Below are 15,897 nucleotides of genomic sequence, written 5' to 3'. Positions count from 1 at the left end.
CAAACGAGTAAAAATAATATCTATCATTGTGCGTTTGGTGGGAATATGAAGTTAAATTAGTGCCTAAAAGATTTGCATGCGCAGGATAACATTTGTAAAAGCGTACGTGACATTGCAAGCGTAAAATTAAATTGCATTCGCAAAAAAGTTTTGTAAAGGTGTAAATCAAGCTGCAAGCAAAAGAAAACAAGTTTTGCAGCATTGTATCATTTTTCGTAAGCGTAATTCATGTGTTGTGAAACGGCAACTTCATATTACGTCAAATAATTATGATCTGTATTCTTCTGACCTCCATTTTTTCCACGCTTACACTTTTGGCACGTTTTTTGCACTGAAATACTATGGCGTTATTATAATGACAAATGTCGCGAGCGCATTATTACAAGGCGAGAGCGCATTCTTGTCATACGAGCGCGCGAATCTCTCCGCTCGCACGCCGATTTCCTTTGCTCGTGCACAAAACTGGACGCGCGCTTTCAACTATACGCTGCTCTCTTATGAATTGTCTCTCCTCACGCTCAGTGAGCGTGTGCGCACTCAAAATGCGTTCCGTGCGTCCACGAATCCTTCGGTACTCTTGCTCTCGAGAGGTGCTCCTGTGTGTTACAGGCATTATAGGCTGTCAAAAGTAGTCAACCAATCTGGGATAGGCTTCCATGGCGGGCCAATGAAAATGCGACCTCTTAACTACAGTAGGCCTAATTGTTAAAAATGCTTGATGAAGAGTTGTTTTTCGTGTTCTTTTCTACAAAAGTGTCATGTTAATGTGTAATTCTTGTAAAATAGTATATTGTAAATTGCTGAGTTTCATTCTTATAAAATCTTTTAATATATAAATCTTTTAATGAGTGGATTCTTGCGTGTGGGTAGGTGGGTGGATGGGGGGCACCATGAGGTCTTAATACGCCTCTGGATCCACCACGTTCTCAGGTAACAATTTTAATATATTTGATGCAACATTATTCATCAAATGTATATTATAAATGAACGGTAAGGGAGTGTTTGGTATATTGCATAGAAGTTCAGTTGTGTGCCCTGAACTTCTGGAACACTGAATGCAGAACACTTACAGTGTGTGTCTGCAAACGCATTAAATGCATAACCAAATAGGTATAGAATATTATATGATATTTCCAAATGCTCCAGTGCTATTATTGTTTTGATATGTACCGTTACTTGTAGTAAATATTATTTTAGAATAAAGCTAACTTAAGACACCAATCTAAATTGTTCGGTAATCAATTTAGTACTATTTTGACAATATTATGTTTAGTGTAGGACATGCATGAGGACCACATGAACTTGAGGGTGTTGGCCTGTTTTGTCTGAATAACATGGTAGTTAAACTGATGTTTATATGTAGCCTACAAAGCATCCTAATGCCCCGTTCATTTCTAATACACATTTGACTAATAATGTTGCATCAAATATATTAATATTGTTACCTGAGAACGTGGTGGATCCATCTCGCTTCGTTGAAAACGTCGAGTCACTTTCAACCAATAAGATGCCATGTAAAAGGTCGCGTTTTCATTGGCCCGCCGTGGAAGCCTATCCCTGATTGGTTGACTACTTTTGACAGCCTATAATGCCTGGAACACACAGGAGGACCTCTCGAGAGCAAGAGTACCAAAAGATTCGTGGACGCACGGAACGCATTTTGAGTGCGCACACGCTCACTGAGCGAGAGGAGAGAAAATTCATAAGAGAGCAGCGTATAGTTGAAAGCGCGCGTCCAGTTTTGTGCACGAGCAAAGGAAATCGGCGTGCGAGCGGAGAGATTCGCGCGCTCGTATGACAAGAATGCGCTCTCGCCTTGTAATAATGCGCTCGCGACATTTGTCATTATAATAACGCCATAGAAAACTGTTTCTTGCAGTAAACCGATGTGTACAGTTTCGTCTCGCGCGTACACTTTTGGCACGATTCTCGCACTAATTTGAGTTTGCAAGCGTGAAGGGGGAGGCGGGGCTACCTTCTTTTGACCAATCAAATGAGGGTCCTGATGACTTGTCGTTTTCTCTTATCTGATTGGTTCAATAATGCGCCAGTCAAGCAGACATCAGACACTTTAATGCATGCACCCAGGCGATCATAGATATCTAATACTTAATGTATACGATTCTTTAATCATTTAGCTGATTGACATGTGTTGATACTGAATTCTTAGCTGGTGTCTTGGAAAGAAAATCTTGTTTAAAATGTATTGAATTATCAGTGCTATAAATTCTATACATCATGTAAATCTGCTTAAACCATGAACTATAATTATACAATCTACAATTAAAACAGTTAATACTAGGGGTGTAACGGTTCAAATTACTCACGGTTCGGTCTGTGTCACGGTTTTAGGGTCACGGTTTCGGTTCGGTTCGATTTGTGCTATGTTCAGGGAAAAGGGACTACTGACAAATAAAAATAAGAACAAATAATCAAGCTACAAGTAACAGCACCAATAAAACAACAGAGCAAAGCAGAAAATTAAATAAGATACTGTATACAGTATATACCTTTTAAGGTAGAAATGGATTAAAGTAATCAAATAAAACATAACATTGCATATGTACAAATTAAATAAAGACGAATCATAATTGAAGTTACAGAAGCTATTGAGTCACAAGAAGTGAGTGATTTCCTTGACTTTTAACAGACAGCAGGAATATGCTGCTGTCGCTTTAAGAGGAATGAAACGGATCCAGTACACTGATACTGTACACATGCCTTGTTTTTTGTACGTTTCGTCCGTTCACTTAAGACATAACCTACTATGTTTGTTAAGATACTCGACAAGAGGGGCATGTTGACGTACTTCGTGTGTGAATTTGTCCGTTTAAGCGCTTCAAAGACAACTCAATATTTGTGCCATGTCTGAGACTTTGCTTATGCGCGCTTCGGATCTTCTCACAGCGCGCAAGCAAGTTTTCTTGTGCATCATCTTGCACTTAAATGTTTAAATTGACAAGGCTTGAATGAGTGTAGTTTAAACAGCAACATGTGCTGTTCAGGTCTCACCTGCACTCACGCGCTCACAAAACCCGGGTGATGAAAGCATAAATGACTGGTCATATTACAGCATACGTCAATCCTATTGAAATTTGTCTACGTTATTTGATTTGTTGTAGGTATTAAATGTGTATCCATCGACAAACATACATTAGCTGAACTTTGTCAGTCTGTTTTATGCATTATAATTTTTAACGAACCATATTATAAATGCGTCGTCAGCTTTAAGATGAGCCGCGGTCCAAGTGCGTTGGACCGTGTGCCGAACCATTGGTGGAGAACCGTGCGGTTCAATTATTTACCGAGAACCGTTACACTCCTAGTTGATACCAAGTTTCTAGGTCTCGCGTTTATGCAGTGCTTCTTCCCAACAATACCAGAAGCCATAATTTACTGCAAATGGCTGAGATTTGGGTGACTCAAGTTCTCGACACGTTTTTATATTTTTAAACTATTTATGCAGGAAATTTATAAAATGTGCATAGCTAATATGCATAGTATGCTAAATCCTGGGAAAACCTAAACTCCAATAAGTCTTAATCAATTGGTTGTGGACTAAGCAGGTGGGACAGTCGCAAATGAAGCCTATCCAATACAGCATCCATCATCAAATCCTTAAGAGACCATTAAAATTACAGTGTAAATTCTCATACATTTGGAATTAACAGTTTTAATTATAGATTGTAGCATCAGTTCAATGGTTTAAGCACATTTTCATGATGTACAGAATTTCTATCCTTATGAAACTAACCATGTTTTTGTAGTAGCAACCATGGTGTTAGGATTACCATTGGCAAACCCAGTTTTACTGTGGTTAAACAATTATTTTTTAATTTTCGTAAGGGTATATAGTAGTAATTCAACACATGTCAGTCAGGTTAATGTTTAAAGAATTGTGTACAAATGAGATATCTATGATCGCCTGGGTGCATGCATTAAAGTGTCTGATGTCTGCTTGACTGGCGCGTTATTGAACCAATCAGATAAGAGAAAACGTTGAGTCATCAGGAACCTCATTTGATTGGTCACAAGAAGGTAGCCCCGCCTCCCCCTTCACTTGCAAACTCAAATTAGTGCGAGAATCGTGCGAGATGGAACCGTACACATCGGTTTACTGCAAGAAACAGTTTTCGCCTGCATAGGCAAGACGTTTGCAACAGATTTATTTTACACACACAAAGACAGGTTCTGCGCGATGAATCCGTTTTACAGTTCATAACACCATTGTTTTTGCATGCACACCTCTGTTTACAGACTCGCAATGCTTTTGGCCGTATTTCAGCGCAAAAAACGTGCCAAAAGTGTAAGCGTGGAAAAAACGGAGGTCAGAAGAATACAGATCACAATTACTTGACGTAATATGAAGTTGCCGTTTCACAATACATGAATTTCGCTTACGAAAAATGATACAATGCTGCAAAACTTGTTTTCTTTCGCTTGCAGCTTTATTTACACCTTTACAAAACTTTTTTGCGAATGCAAATTTATTTTACGCTTGCAATGTCACGTACGCTTTTACAAATGTTATCCTGCGCATGCAAATCTTTTAGGCACTAATTTAACTTCATATGGGAACGCCTAATAGAGCGTCCCCACCAAACGCGACTTGCGCGAATAAATCGCGCTATTTGCGCATAGTTGGACGCTTTAACATTTTGAGTTTACTAGCTTCATTCGCGTGTGAAATTCACTTGAGAACAGATGCGAATTCGCGTCATGGGAGGGGCTTCTGCCAGGTGGCTCCAGTTTCGTGTGTGTATATATACAGGTGCTGGTCATATAATTAGAATATCATCAAAAAGTTGATTTATTTCACTAATTCCATTCAAAAAGTGAAACTTATATATTATATTCATTCATTACACACAGACTGATATATTTCAAATGTTTATTTCTTTTAATTTGATGATTATAACTGACAACTAATGAAAATTCCAAATTCAGTATCTCAGAAAATTAGAATATTACTTAAGACCAATACAAAGAAAGGATTTTTAGAAATCTTGGCCAACTGAAAAGTATGAACATGAAAAGTATGAGCATGTACAGCACTCAATGCTTAGTTGGGGCTCCTTTTGCCTGAATTACTGCAGCAATGCGGCGTGGCATGGAGTCGATCAGTCTGTGGCACTGCTCAGGTGTTATGAGAGCCCAGGTTGCTCTGATAGTGGCCTTCAGCTCTTCTGCATTGTTGGATCTGGCATATCGCATCTTCCTCTTCACAATACCCCATAGATTTTCTATGGGGTTAAGGTCAGGCGAGTTTGCTGGCCAATTAAGAACAGGGATACCATGGTCCTTAAACCAGGTACTGGTAGCTTTGGCACTGTGTGCAGGTGCCAAGTCCTGTTGGAAAATGAAATCTGCATCTCCATAAAGTTGGTCAGCAGCAGGAAGCATGAAGTTCTCTAAAACTTCCTGGTATACGGCTGCGTTGACCTTGGACCTCAGAAAACACAGTGGACCAACACCAGCAGATGACATGGCACCCCAAACCATCACTGACTGTGGAAACTTTACACTGGACCTCAAGCAACGTGGATTCTGTGCCTCTCCTCTCTTCCTCCAGACTCTGGGACCCTGATTTCCGAAGGAAATGCAAAATTTACTTTCATCAGAGAACATAACTTTGGACCACTCAGCAGCAGTCCAGTCCTTTTTGTCTTTAGCCCAGGCGAGACGCTTCTGATGCTTCCTGCTGCTGACCAACTTTATGGAGATGCAGATTTCATTTTCCAACAGGACTTGGCACCTGCACACAGTGCCAAAGCTACCAGTACCTGGTTTAAGGACCATGGTATCCCTGTTCTTAATTGGCCAGCAAACTCGCCTAACCTTAACCCCATAGAAAATCTATGGGGTATTGTGAAGAGGAAGATGCGATATGCCAGACCCAACAATGCAGAAGAGCTGAAGGCCACTATCAGAGCAACCTGGGCTCACATAACACCTGAGCAGTGCCACAGACTGATCCACTCCATGCCACGCCGCATTGCTGCAGTAATTCAGGCATAAGGAGCCCCAACTAAGTATTGAGTGCTGTACATGCTCATACTTTTCATGTTCATACTTTTCAGTTGGCCAAGATTTCTAAAAATCCTTTCTTTGTATTGGTCTTAAATAATATTCTAATTTTCTGAGATACTGAATTTGGGGTTTTCATTAGTTGTCAGTTATAATCATCAAATTAAAAGAAATAAACATTTGAAATATATCAGTCTGTGTGTAATGAATGAATATAATATACAAGTTTCACTTTTTGAATGGAATTAGTGAAATAAATCAACTTTTTGATGATATTCTAATTATATGTCCAGCACCTGTATATATATATATAGCTCAAATTGAGTAAAGATTGTTTTTTACAACTTACCAGATTGTCCGACCTCCTCACTCAATTTCTTCCAAGCAAGATCCTTTTTATTCCTGTTTCGATAAAAGTAAGAATATGTATCGTATAGCTCCGGGTATCCACATACAGCGACGATGATTTTGTCCTTCATTGTTGTTTCGGATTTCTGCCTCCGCTCGCTATGTCATAATCACGTCACTACTAGAGCAAGCTCCTGATTGGTTAACGCTAAAGTTCAGATTTTTCAACTCGCGCGAATCCTGTGGCGTCTTTGCATTGACTTAACATGTAAATCACTCGCGCTTAATGCTTCATTCGCGTTTGGTGGGAACGCAGCATTAGAATGAGCTATTTCTATCTACATACACTGGGGGTCCCTTGCATGGAATTCGCAATGTTGTTTCTAGGGATGCACCGATACCAGTATCGGGTATCGCCCGATACCAAGCTCATGTACTCGTACTCGTAATGACACACCGATACCAAAGACCGATACCTCACGTGACATACACGTAGAGCCCTATGATTTCCACAATGCGAAAAACGCGGACAGAATAGAGGAATCCAGGCATAAAAACAGAATTTGCTGTACAACACGGAATGACACGGAATCTGGCAGATGTATTATTTCCTAACAAGAAATTAGTGCTCAACCGCTAACAGCTAACGAAATATTTAGATACTGTTTAAATATGTAATTCTGCTTGTTTTGCGTGACTGTGTGTGAAAGAGTGGTACGGTTGCGTGTACTGAACCTGAACACATTGTGCTTGTGAAGCTTTCAGAGCCAGCGTTTCACTGCACGAGGACACGAACGCATAACAAACACCATTTGCGGCGATCCGTCAAAATAAAAGTCCGGTTAACATAAACAAATGCTCTTTGTAGCGTCCCGTCAAAATAAAAGTCCGGTTGACTTGAACAAGTTATAATACACTCACATTTTACCACACCACCCCCCTTGAATTTTTTATAATTCAACCACAGAGTATAAATATTGTTTACTTTAGCAAACTGAAGTAAATTTTCTAGTAAAATCGTGCTACTTATCATAAAAAAATTCAACTTAATTTAAAAAAGTACTTAAATTTAAGTAGACCTAAAAACAAAAGAAAAAAAATGTACCAGTAAGATACTGGTTTATTAACATAATTGTACATTATACAGGCATCGGTTATAGGTATCAGTATCGGCGAGTACCAGAAAAAAAGTATCGTTACTCGTACTCGGTCTTTAAAAAATGGTATCGGTGCATCCCTAGTTGTTTCTACAGTAGCCGTGAACAGACAAACTGCTCTACAGAATGTTTTTCGTAAATACATTATCTCCTTCGGCAAAGAAGCTAAAACGTGACAACATCTTTGTCCTGTGAGAGCCACCGTAGTGCTTCCAAAGGGAGGGGGAGCGGTGGAGTGAGATGCCGCTAAAATCTCCCCATTGCTGTTTTATTGAAGTGCATCGATAAAACGGTGCTGATCTACCATCACCTCAACTGTGTTTAAATGCATACAATGCAAAACAGGAATATTTTACTTATTTTTTTATTTATTCTCAATAATGGTATATGGTGTATGTTATATGTACCCCATTATGCCTGTGTTCATTTGTTCTCTCAGTGTAATGTAGTAAATTGTCTTTATTTATTTATTTTTCTACAGGTCTATGGGTTGATTTGGAGATCTCATACAAGGGCTCTTTTCTCATGACCCTTGAGACTAAGATGAATCTTGTCAGACTCGGGAAGGAGGGTGAGGGTCTTGGCGAGATTGGCAAAGAAGGGTGAGTCAAGCATTCTGTGTTGTCACACTTTTGTAGTGCATGTATGTCAGTCTACAGCCTCAGTAGTATAACTGCAACAACAGGTTTGTGTTGAGTTTTTTACAGCTGCATGGCAAAACTGCTTCTCTATACAGAAAGTGATTTCTGGTACTATGTATTTATGGGAGTGTTGTAAACTTTTTTCCAGTGAAGACCAGGAGACTTGGATTTCCTTGAGCAAGTAGTCTTTATTGTAGAGTCAGAGCATACCGCTTGGGCACTGCAGTCATCAAGTCTAACTTACATTAGAAAATACATTGCACTCATAGCCATTTGAGGGGGCAGTCCCCTCAAATGGAAAACAAAGCATTCAGGTGACAACAAAGCATGAAAGAGAGGTTGCAACCGAGCATGAAAGGACAATTGTGACCCTGGACAACAAAACCAGTCTTATGGGTCAATTTTTCGAAATTGAGATTTTTACATAATCTGAAAGCTGAATAAATAAACTTTCAATAGATATATGAGTTGTTAGAATAGGACAATATCTGGCTGAGATACAACCGTTTAAAACTCTAGAATCTGAGAGCGCAAAAAAATCAAAATATTGAGAAAATTGCCTTTGAAGTTGTTAATCAGGGCACTGTGGCAGACCATCCACTCACAAAAATAAAGATTTTATATATTTAAGGTAGGAAATTTACTAAATATCTTCATGGAACATGATCTTTACTTAATATCCTAATGATTTTTGGCATAAAAGAAAAATCGATAATTTTGACCCACACAATGTATTTTTGTCTTTTACTAAAAATGTTCCCGTGCTACTTAAGACTGGTTTTGTGATCCAGGGTCACAATTGTAAATCCATCCCATATCCTGCAGTTTCACCCCCTTTACTGACGTAATCACGATGGTCTCCCCAGACCATTAACATACAGTATAGATAAAGTGTTCACACCATAGGTTCAGGGTTCCCTTTTGACTTTACCCCTGAGTTGCCTGTAAACAAATGGTCACCAGTTAACAAACTCAAAGAGCCATCAGATGCAGTGTTGTTTTGTTTCTCCTAAACACCCAATGCAATGTATTTCCTTTTAATATTTTTTGTTAAGATAGGGGAGAGTTAGAGAATCAGCTGATCTTAAAATGATCCTCAATTTTATGACAGTATTAATATGACAGTTACTGTAATTTTGATCATTACAACATACACCAGAAGATGGGTGGCTTCTTTTAGATTCTTTTACCTTGACATTTATGCAAAATGACTTTAAAGGGGTCATATGACACGGCTAAAACTAATATTATTGTTTGTTTTAGATGTAGTGCAATGTGTATACACGATGTAAGGTTCAAAAACGCTGTATTTTCCACATACCGTGCATGTTTGTATCTCATCTTTGCCCTGCCTCTCTGAAACGCGTGGATTTTTTACAAAGCTCATGGCTCTGAAAAGCGAGGTGTGCTATGATTGGCCAGTAAACCAGTGCGTAGTGATTGGTCGAATATTGCAAGCGTGTGATGGAAAGTAACGCCTCTTCCATATTTGGAACATCAGGTTCCAAAGCAATTGTACTGACAGGCGGTCTTAGTCAAATCATACCATAAATTGACGTAGATTTGTGGGGGTGTGGTTACACGAGGCGTTTCAGGCAGGTCTGGCTGAGCATTCGCTTTTAGATAGAATGCATCTTTTGTTCAGACACTTAAATTTTTGCAATTTTACGTGTCTAATACATGCATGGGCAACTTATAACACACCAAAGACACAGAAAAACACGTGTTTGCGTCATATGACCCCTTTAAAGCTTTAAGGTATAGATTTTGCTAGTATGTGCGTTCTCAAGAAAAATGTTGTGTTGTGCTACAGTGTAATCTTGCTTTAAACGTGACAGATGTACCTTTGTGCACTATTGGTAAGTTGCTCGCTCCATCATAGTACAATATATTTCATATAAAAGTCTTCAGATTGCAAAAGTTTGTTTTGATAAATAGGTTGGTTGGACATTTTTTGCTTGATTCATTATGTGAAATAAATACAATAAGCTCTTAGGGAGATGTTTCCGATTTTGGAATGGAGCACCACACTCTCCTGTATGCAGTGTAAATACTGTAATCTGTTCATAGGTGTGTCTACATGAATTTTGGCTCGCAAGTAAAGGGTGCAGGATATGTAAAAACAGGCCAAGCATACAGTAACTGTCTTTGCTAAACCATTGTTTTATATGGAAAATGATTAGTATGACTTCTGTTCATCTTCATCTTCTGTCTATCTTTGCATTCTTCCGTTTTTACTAATTTACTTTCTTTTTCCTGTTTTCCTCTGATTCCTGTCTTGTGGTGAGTTTTCATTTATTCTGTATATGTTTGCTTGTTTGGCTCAGTTTTGTGCGTTCCTGTGTTGCTTTTTGTGTTTCACGGCTTACACATGTTACTAATACTATTAAACATTAACTACATGCAAATATGTATGACGAAGTTAACATCTCTCTTTCAGGATAAGGCCACGTACATACTGCCTGGCAGACAGTGATGAAGAGTCGTCCAGTGCAGGTTCATCAGATGAAGAGGAAATGACTGAAAATGTCTCGGATAAAAGCATTCCAGTAGGAGCAGAGGGGTGCGTACTTATTCTGGTGTCGTTCCATAATACAGTACATGGCTGCTTTCTATACAGTGTGATTCAGTGACACTGTCTGCATGATATTGTACTTTACAGCAGGGGCAGCGCTGGGGGTGGGCTAAGGGGGCTGAAGCCACGAATGTTTTCAGTAAAACCCACTAATGTTTTATTACCATGCCATGTACCAATCACTTGGGGGCCGTTTACATTTCACGTCTTTCGTTCGTTATTTTAAATGTAGACGTGCAGCATGCATGTGGTGTGACACGCTGCTTTTTCCAGGCGTGGAGCTGCTGAAAATCCATTTATTCTTTGCCAAAACCTTCTCGTCTTTACACCGAATGCGGCTCATGGTAGCTAAGCAATGGGAGATGCCACGACAGCTCAAGCTCCCAGGCACTTTGAAACAAAGAGAAAGTGGCACGGCGCACATTTTCCATGGGTTTTTAAACACTAAATGTATATTCGAACACATATGTGGATGTCTCTGGGCTAAGCTGCAGATATCCACTCTCCCTAGAACCGCCCCTGCTTTAGAGTATCATTCTATAGAAGTCACTCTTACAAGACAAAACAGTTATTTTTGCATTAAGACCATTTTTATTGCATTTTAATGACATGATTTGTATTAAAATTAGAATAGGGGTTGCATTTGTCAATAATAAAGGGGGTCCAGTGTCGTGTAACTTGTCTAGCGGTTAGAGCATGGCACTAGCAATGCTAATGTCATGGGTTCGATCCCAGGGGATTGCACATAGTCAGAAACAAAATGTATAATACAATGCAATGTAAGTCGCTTTGGATAAAAGCGTCTGCCAAATGCGTAAAATGTAATAATGCCTAGATGCATGTGAAATCCTAAGGTTTCTATGACCTGCCTCAGTTTGGATGCTAAAAGATTTAAGACTGTTGCGTTCATTTTCATCAATCTAACAGGTACATTGGGATCCACAAGCCAAGCAAGATAATGCGCTTTGTTGACAAAATAGCCAAAAACAAGTATTTCAAAAAAGCCACAGAAACTGAATTCATTAAGAAGAAAATGGAGGAAGTTTCCAACACGCCGCTGTTATTGACTGTAGAGTTACGGGAGTGCAGAGGGATTCTGGCTGTTAACATACCCCCTCCGCCCACTGACAGGATATGGTATGTTTCTAACACGCAATGAAAAGATATTAACAATAGACATTGATACATTATGTTAGCATTATTTTGCACTTAACAAGATCATATCAATTCACTTTATTTCTAAAGGATTGCTTCTGAATACATGTGACGTTTTCAGGTATGGCTTCCGTAGTCCTCCACACTTGGAGCTGAGGGCTCAGCCAAAGCTGGGGGAAAGAAAGGTCACCCTTGCTCCTGTGACTGACTGGATAGAAAATAAACTGGATAAGGAGTTTCAGGTATACAAGTGGTCCATATCCTTCTATTGTATGGGCAGCTATAGGGATGATCTCAGTTTTGTTTCTGCCTTTTTACAGAAACTACTAGTTATGCCTAATATGGATGATGTTTGGCTCGATATCATGCATTCAGCAACTGATACTCGTTCCGGTACATCAGATGCAAAGAGTGGGCAGAACGCTTCAGAGTCTGAAATTTGGGGATCCGAAGATGCCTGAAGGAGCTCATTTTAAAAATCAGGAGGGTGGCAGTTAATCTCCTATCGCAGTTATTCTTTCTAATCTAATTTCTCATTCTGAAAGGTGGGTCTTATGAATGCAGCCATGGTTTATTTTTCAGTGTGCACATATAATAAAGCCATGAAGGATTTCTGCTTGTCAATTTATTTATAAACAGGTGATTTATGAAGATTTTTTCCATTATTTTGTCTGCTGTATGTGGTTATTGGTAATGCAGATTGTATTAAGTCAGGTAAACACCTCATTCTAGAAGAAGGACAAAATCGAAACAGTTAATTTTTACAAGGTGACCAAAATGTGATTGTAACTAAATAAAATGCTTTGACACATGATAATAGGGCAGTACTCTTTTGAATGATAAAAACTGCCACTTGGTCCAGTTTTTGACACAATAATATACTGGCTACCATTTGTTATTTTTTACCATTTATAGTGTGTCTGTACCTTAAGTATTGTAAGTACTTTAGGGAAAAGTAAAGTCGTAAGTGAGTCTACAAATTTGGACGTTATATTTGATTTGAGGAGAGTTAAGGTAATTGTATACTTTACCGTTGTCTATATCCTAACACTGTATCAGTATAATAAATGCATTACAATACTATTATGATGAAATCAGCCGTAATGGCACATAACTACAGAGCAAAAAATTTTAAACCACTTGTGCACTTCTGAGTTATCAAGTGACGGTACTCATGGATTTGCATTGATTTTGATCTATAACATGGCTCATCCATAAATTCTGTCTATTACCTTTGTGAATTGAAGTTTATTTTTGAACGTCACTTACAACAAATTCTTAATATTTGAAGCTGCCTTACTGAGTTTTAGAATTTATTTCAATTATTTTTAAATTATTAGACATTTATTTTGTCCATGGGTTGAGCCATAGTCCAAAATGTGCAAGTGAAGATATACATATTCCTCATTTCATATTTAGTAACACATACTTTAGCAGTCACTTTACAATAATAACCATTACAAATGCAATTTAATCTCTAACATATATAAATGTCATTTTGTATTGTGCAATTATTATTCGGCAGTTGTTAAAAAACAGGTGTGCTTTATTGCAGAACAAAACACTATGTATTACTTTAAATATAAACATGTTATTTACCTATTGCATAACTTAGCTTGGATTTGTTCTACAATTTTAATATTTCACCAAAACCTTATGAATTGCAGCCAGCTCTACAAAGTACAGTGTGTTACACTGCACTTATTCTTCATGACAGTGAGTCACGATAGTCACAATACCGCAAAGAAGTAATTGTAGCGTACTGCACTTTTATGTAGATGTATGTATGAAGGTGTGTGTAGTATGTTTTTTTAAGTACACATAATATATAGACAGTAAACGGAGTGTTATTTTTAAGAATGAATGTAAAATATTAAATTTAACAAATGTTAATTTATAGAGATATGCAATTAATGCACAAATATGTTCGCAAACTGATTGTAAATATAGCCATTTTTGCCTATTTTGAATCCGTTGACCCTTTTTGTTCTGCTAAGCATTCCAATGGTAGAGAAGCAGGATTCGTAGGGTTTTATAGGGCTGTAAGAACAGTAGACAACTGCCAAATTTGTTGTTGTTCTACCACTTCCTAAAATGAAAAGGATAGTTCACCCAAAAATTAAACACCTTTCATCATTTATTCACCCTCATGTCATTCCAAACCTGTACAGCTTACTTCTGCAGAACACGAAAGAGAAAAATGGTGATAACCAAACAACACTGGTCCCCACTGTATCGACACTAAACCATGGAGACATTTCTGAAATTATCTAAGAGTCATACAAGTTTTGAAAAACATGAAAGTGAATAAATGATAACATTATTTCTTTGTGAACTGTCCATTTAATTGTAAGTTAAACAATCAAAGCAAACAACTGAAATGGTTAAACAATGATAAATCCCACCCCCACGTTTTGTTGCTTTTGTGAGGTTAGAAGTGGAGTTTTAGTATTAACTACACATTCTGGCCACATGCCTTGTTTACAAGTAATTAAATGTATTGCCTTTTAAACCAAAATGTACAGAATCGCTGTATGTTGTGTTGAATGTTATCAAAACAGTAATGATTCAGTTTTGATTTATTTTACTTGAAACTCCAAGTTTTGCCTTAATGTATGTGGTAGTTGAGTGATTTTTGTGCGGGTGCTTATATTGAACAACAAACAGCTGTTGTCTACAGTAATTTTATGAAACTTGGATGACCACAAAGCCATGAACATTCAATGTTGTTTATGATTAGTTTCGAAAATAGTAATTCTGTGTTGAATGATAGCATCATTTTATTTTTCTAGCTTTTTTCTTTTTGTCTAAAATGTAAACGGTATTGATTTTATTCCCAAGTGTAAATGGCTCTTGTTGTATATTTGTGAATGACTGTACACGTGATCATGACTGCTTTGTGATTGATTCTAAATCAGTGGGGGAACCACAGAGACAGGCCATACTTTGGGGTATTTTATTGATTTGAGTAGAATGTACATAAAATTAAAAGCAGAATTAAAGAAATAAAACGTGTTCTCCTTTGTGCATTTTCTTTTTGATAGGGAAAAGCAAGATTAGACTGTCCCAATTTTTTGTTGTGTTTAATTTTAATGTTATTAAAAGGTTACAAAAACATTTTCTACTGACTGTTTTATTGAATAAATGTTTAATTGTTTGTTTAGTGTTCACTTTCTAAGAATGTTAAGATGTCTAGTTCTTCTGTTGTGATTACAATGCTATTCAAATTACAAAATACATTTGTAAGTATGCAAATGCAAACGTTTGTTGCTATGCAAGCTGTACTTCATGCATTGCTGCGCTATGAAATGACAATGTTGTTCATAAACAAAAGGAGGTGGCCAGTTTTACACTGGCCAAGTCCTTGCATATTAAAAAAGTGAGTTGCATTTTTCAGTTCTCTCACACACACGCGCGCGCACACACACACACACACACACACAGTTTTACCTTTTTAAAGTCTTGGAGGTGCACAAATCCTAAAACATTTTCTTGATGGCTAAAATGTTCTGCACATTCCCCATCACATGTGCTCGTTTTTGCTACAATATAACACAATGTGTGAATAATTATGGTGTTATTCTGATCGTATATTTTCTAAGCACATTTTAGCAATTCCAGACCACATCGATCCTAATTACTACCATTAACTTTGTATTAGCATTTGTAAGTGAAATATAAAAGGTATAAAGTGACGCCTTTTAATCATGTGTGTATTATTATTATTAAGAAGATAGATTTGGTTAAAAGTGACTCTAAAGGGACCAGCACCCACTTCCCCTTTTGAAGAACACTGTTTGAAGAATCTGTCTTCCAGAATCTGGCAGTAAGGCTTTCCTGTAGCTCAGAGGCTAGAGCATGACACTTAGCAACGCCAACGTCATGGGTTCGTTCCCAGGGATTGCACATAAAAAGCAAGTGTATAGTATAATGCAATGTAAGTCGCTTTGGATAAATGTGTCTGCCAAATGCATATGTAAATGTAAGAAAAAGT

The 15,897-nt window shown here is 37.9% G+C and overlaps 1 protein-coding gene across 3 annotated transcripts in view; it reads left to right on the top strand.

The window, feature by feature from the left end:
• Positions 1–15,022, top strand: part of LOC130556764 (testis-expressed protein 2-like) — a 36,746-nt gene extending 21,724 nt beyond the window's left edge. Inside the window, exons 8-12 of one of the 3 annotated variants that reach the window (XM_057338043.1) lie at positions 8,014–8,134; positions 10,620–10,736; positions 11,676–11,885; positions 12,025–12,145; positions 12,224–15,022. In XM_057338043.1, the coding sequence (XP_057194026.1) occupies positions 8,014–8,134; positions 10,620–10,736; positions 11,676–11,885; positions 12,025–12,145; positions 12,224–12,364 (710 nt within the window). In that variant the 3' untranslated portion in view covers positions 12,365–15,022. The other 2 variants (XM_057338042.1, XM_057338044.1) reach the window with 2 other exon arrangements.
• Positions 15,023–15,897: the final 875 nt, after the last annotated feature.

This window comes from Triplophysa rosa, linkage group LG7 (assembly GCF_024868665.1).
Source record: "Triplophysa rosa linkage group LG7, Trosa_1v2, whole genome shotgun sequence".
Classification (NCBI taxonomy): domain Eukaryota; kingdom Metazoa; phylum Chordata; class Actinopteri; order Cypriniformes; family Nemacheilidae; genus Triplophysa; species Triplophysa rosa.
The sequence above is the reverse complement of the archived record's forward strand: the minus strand, read 5'-3'. Positions and strand labels throughout refer to the sequence as shown.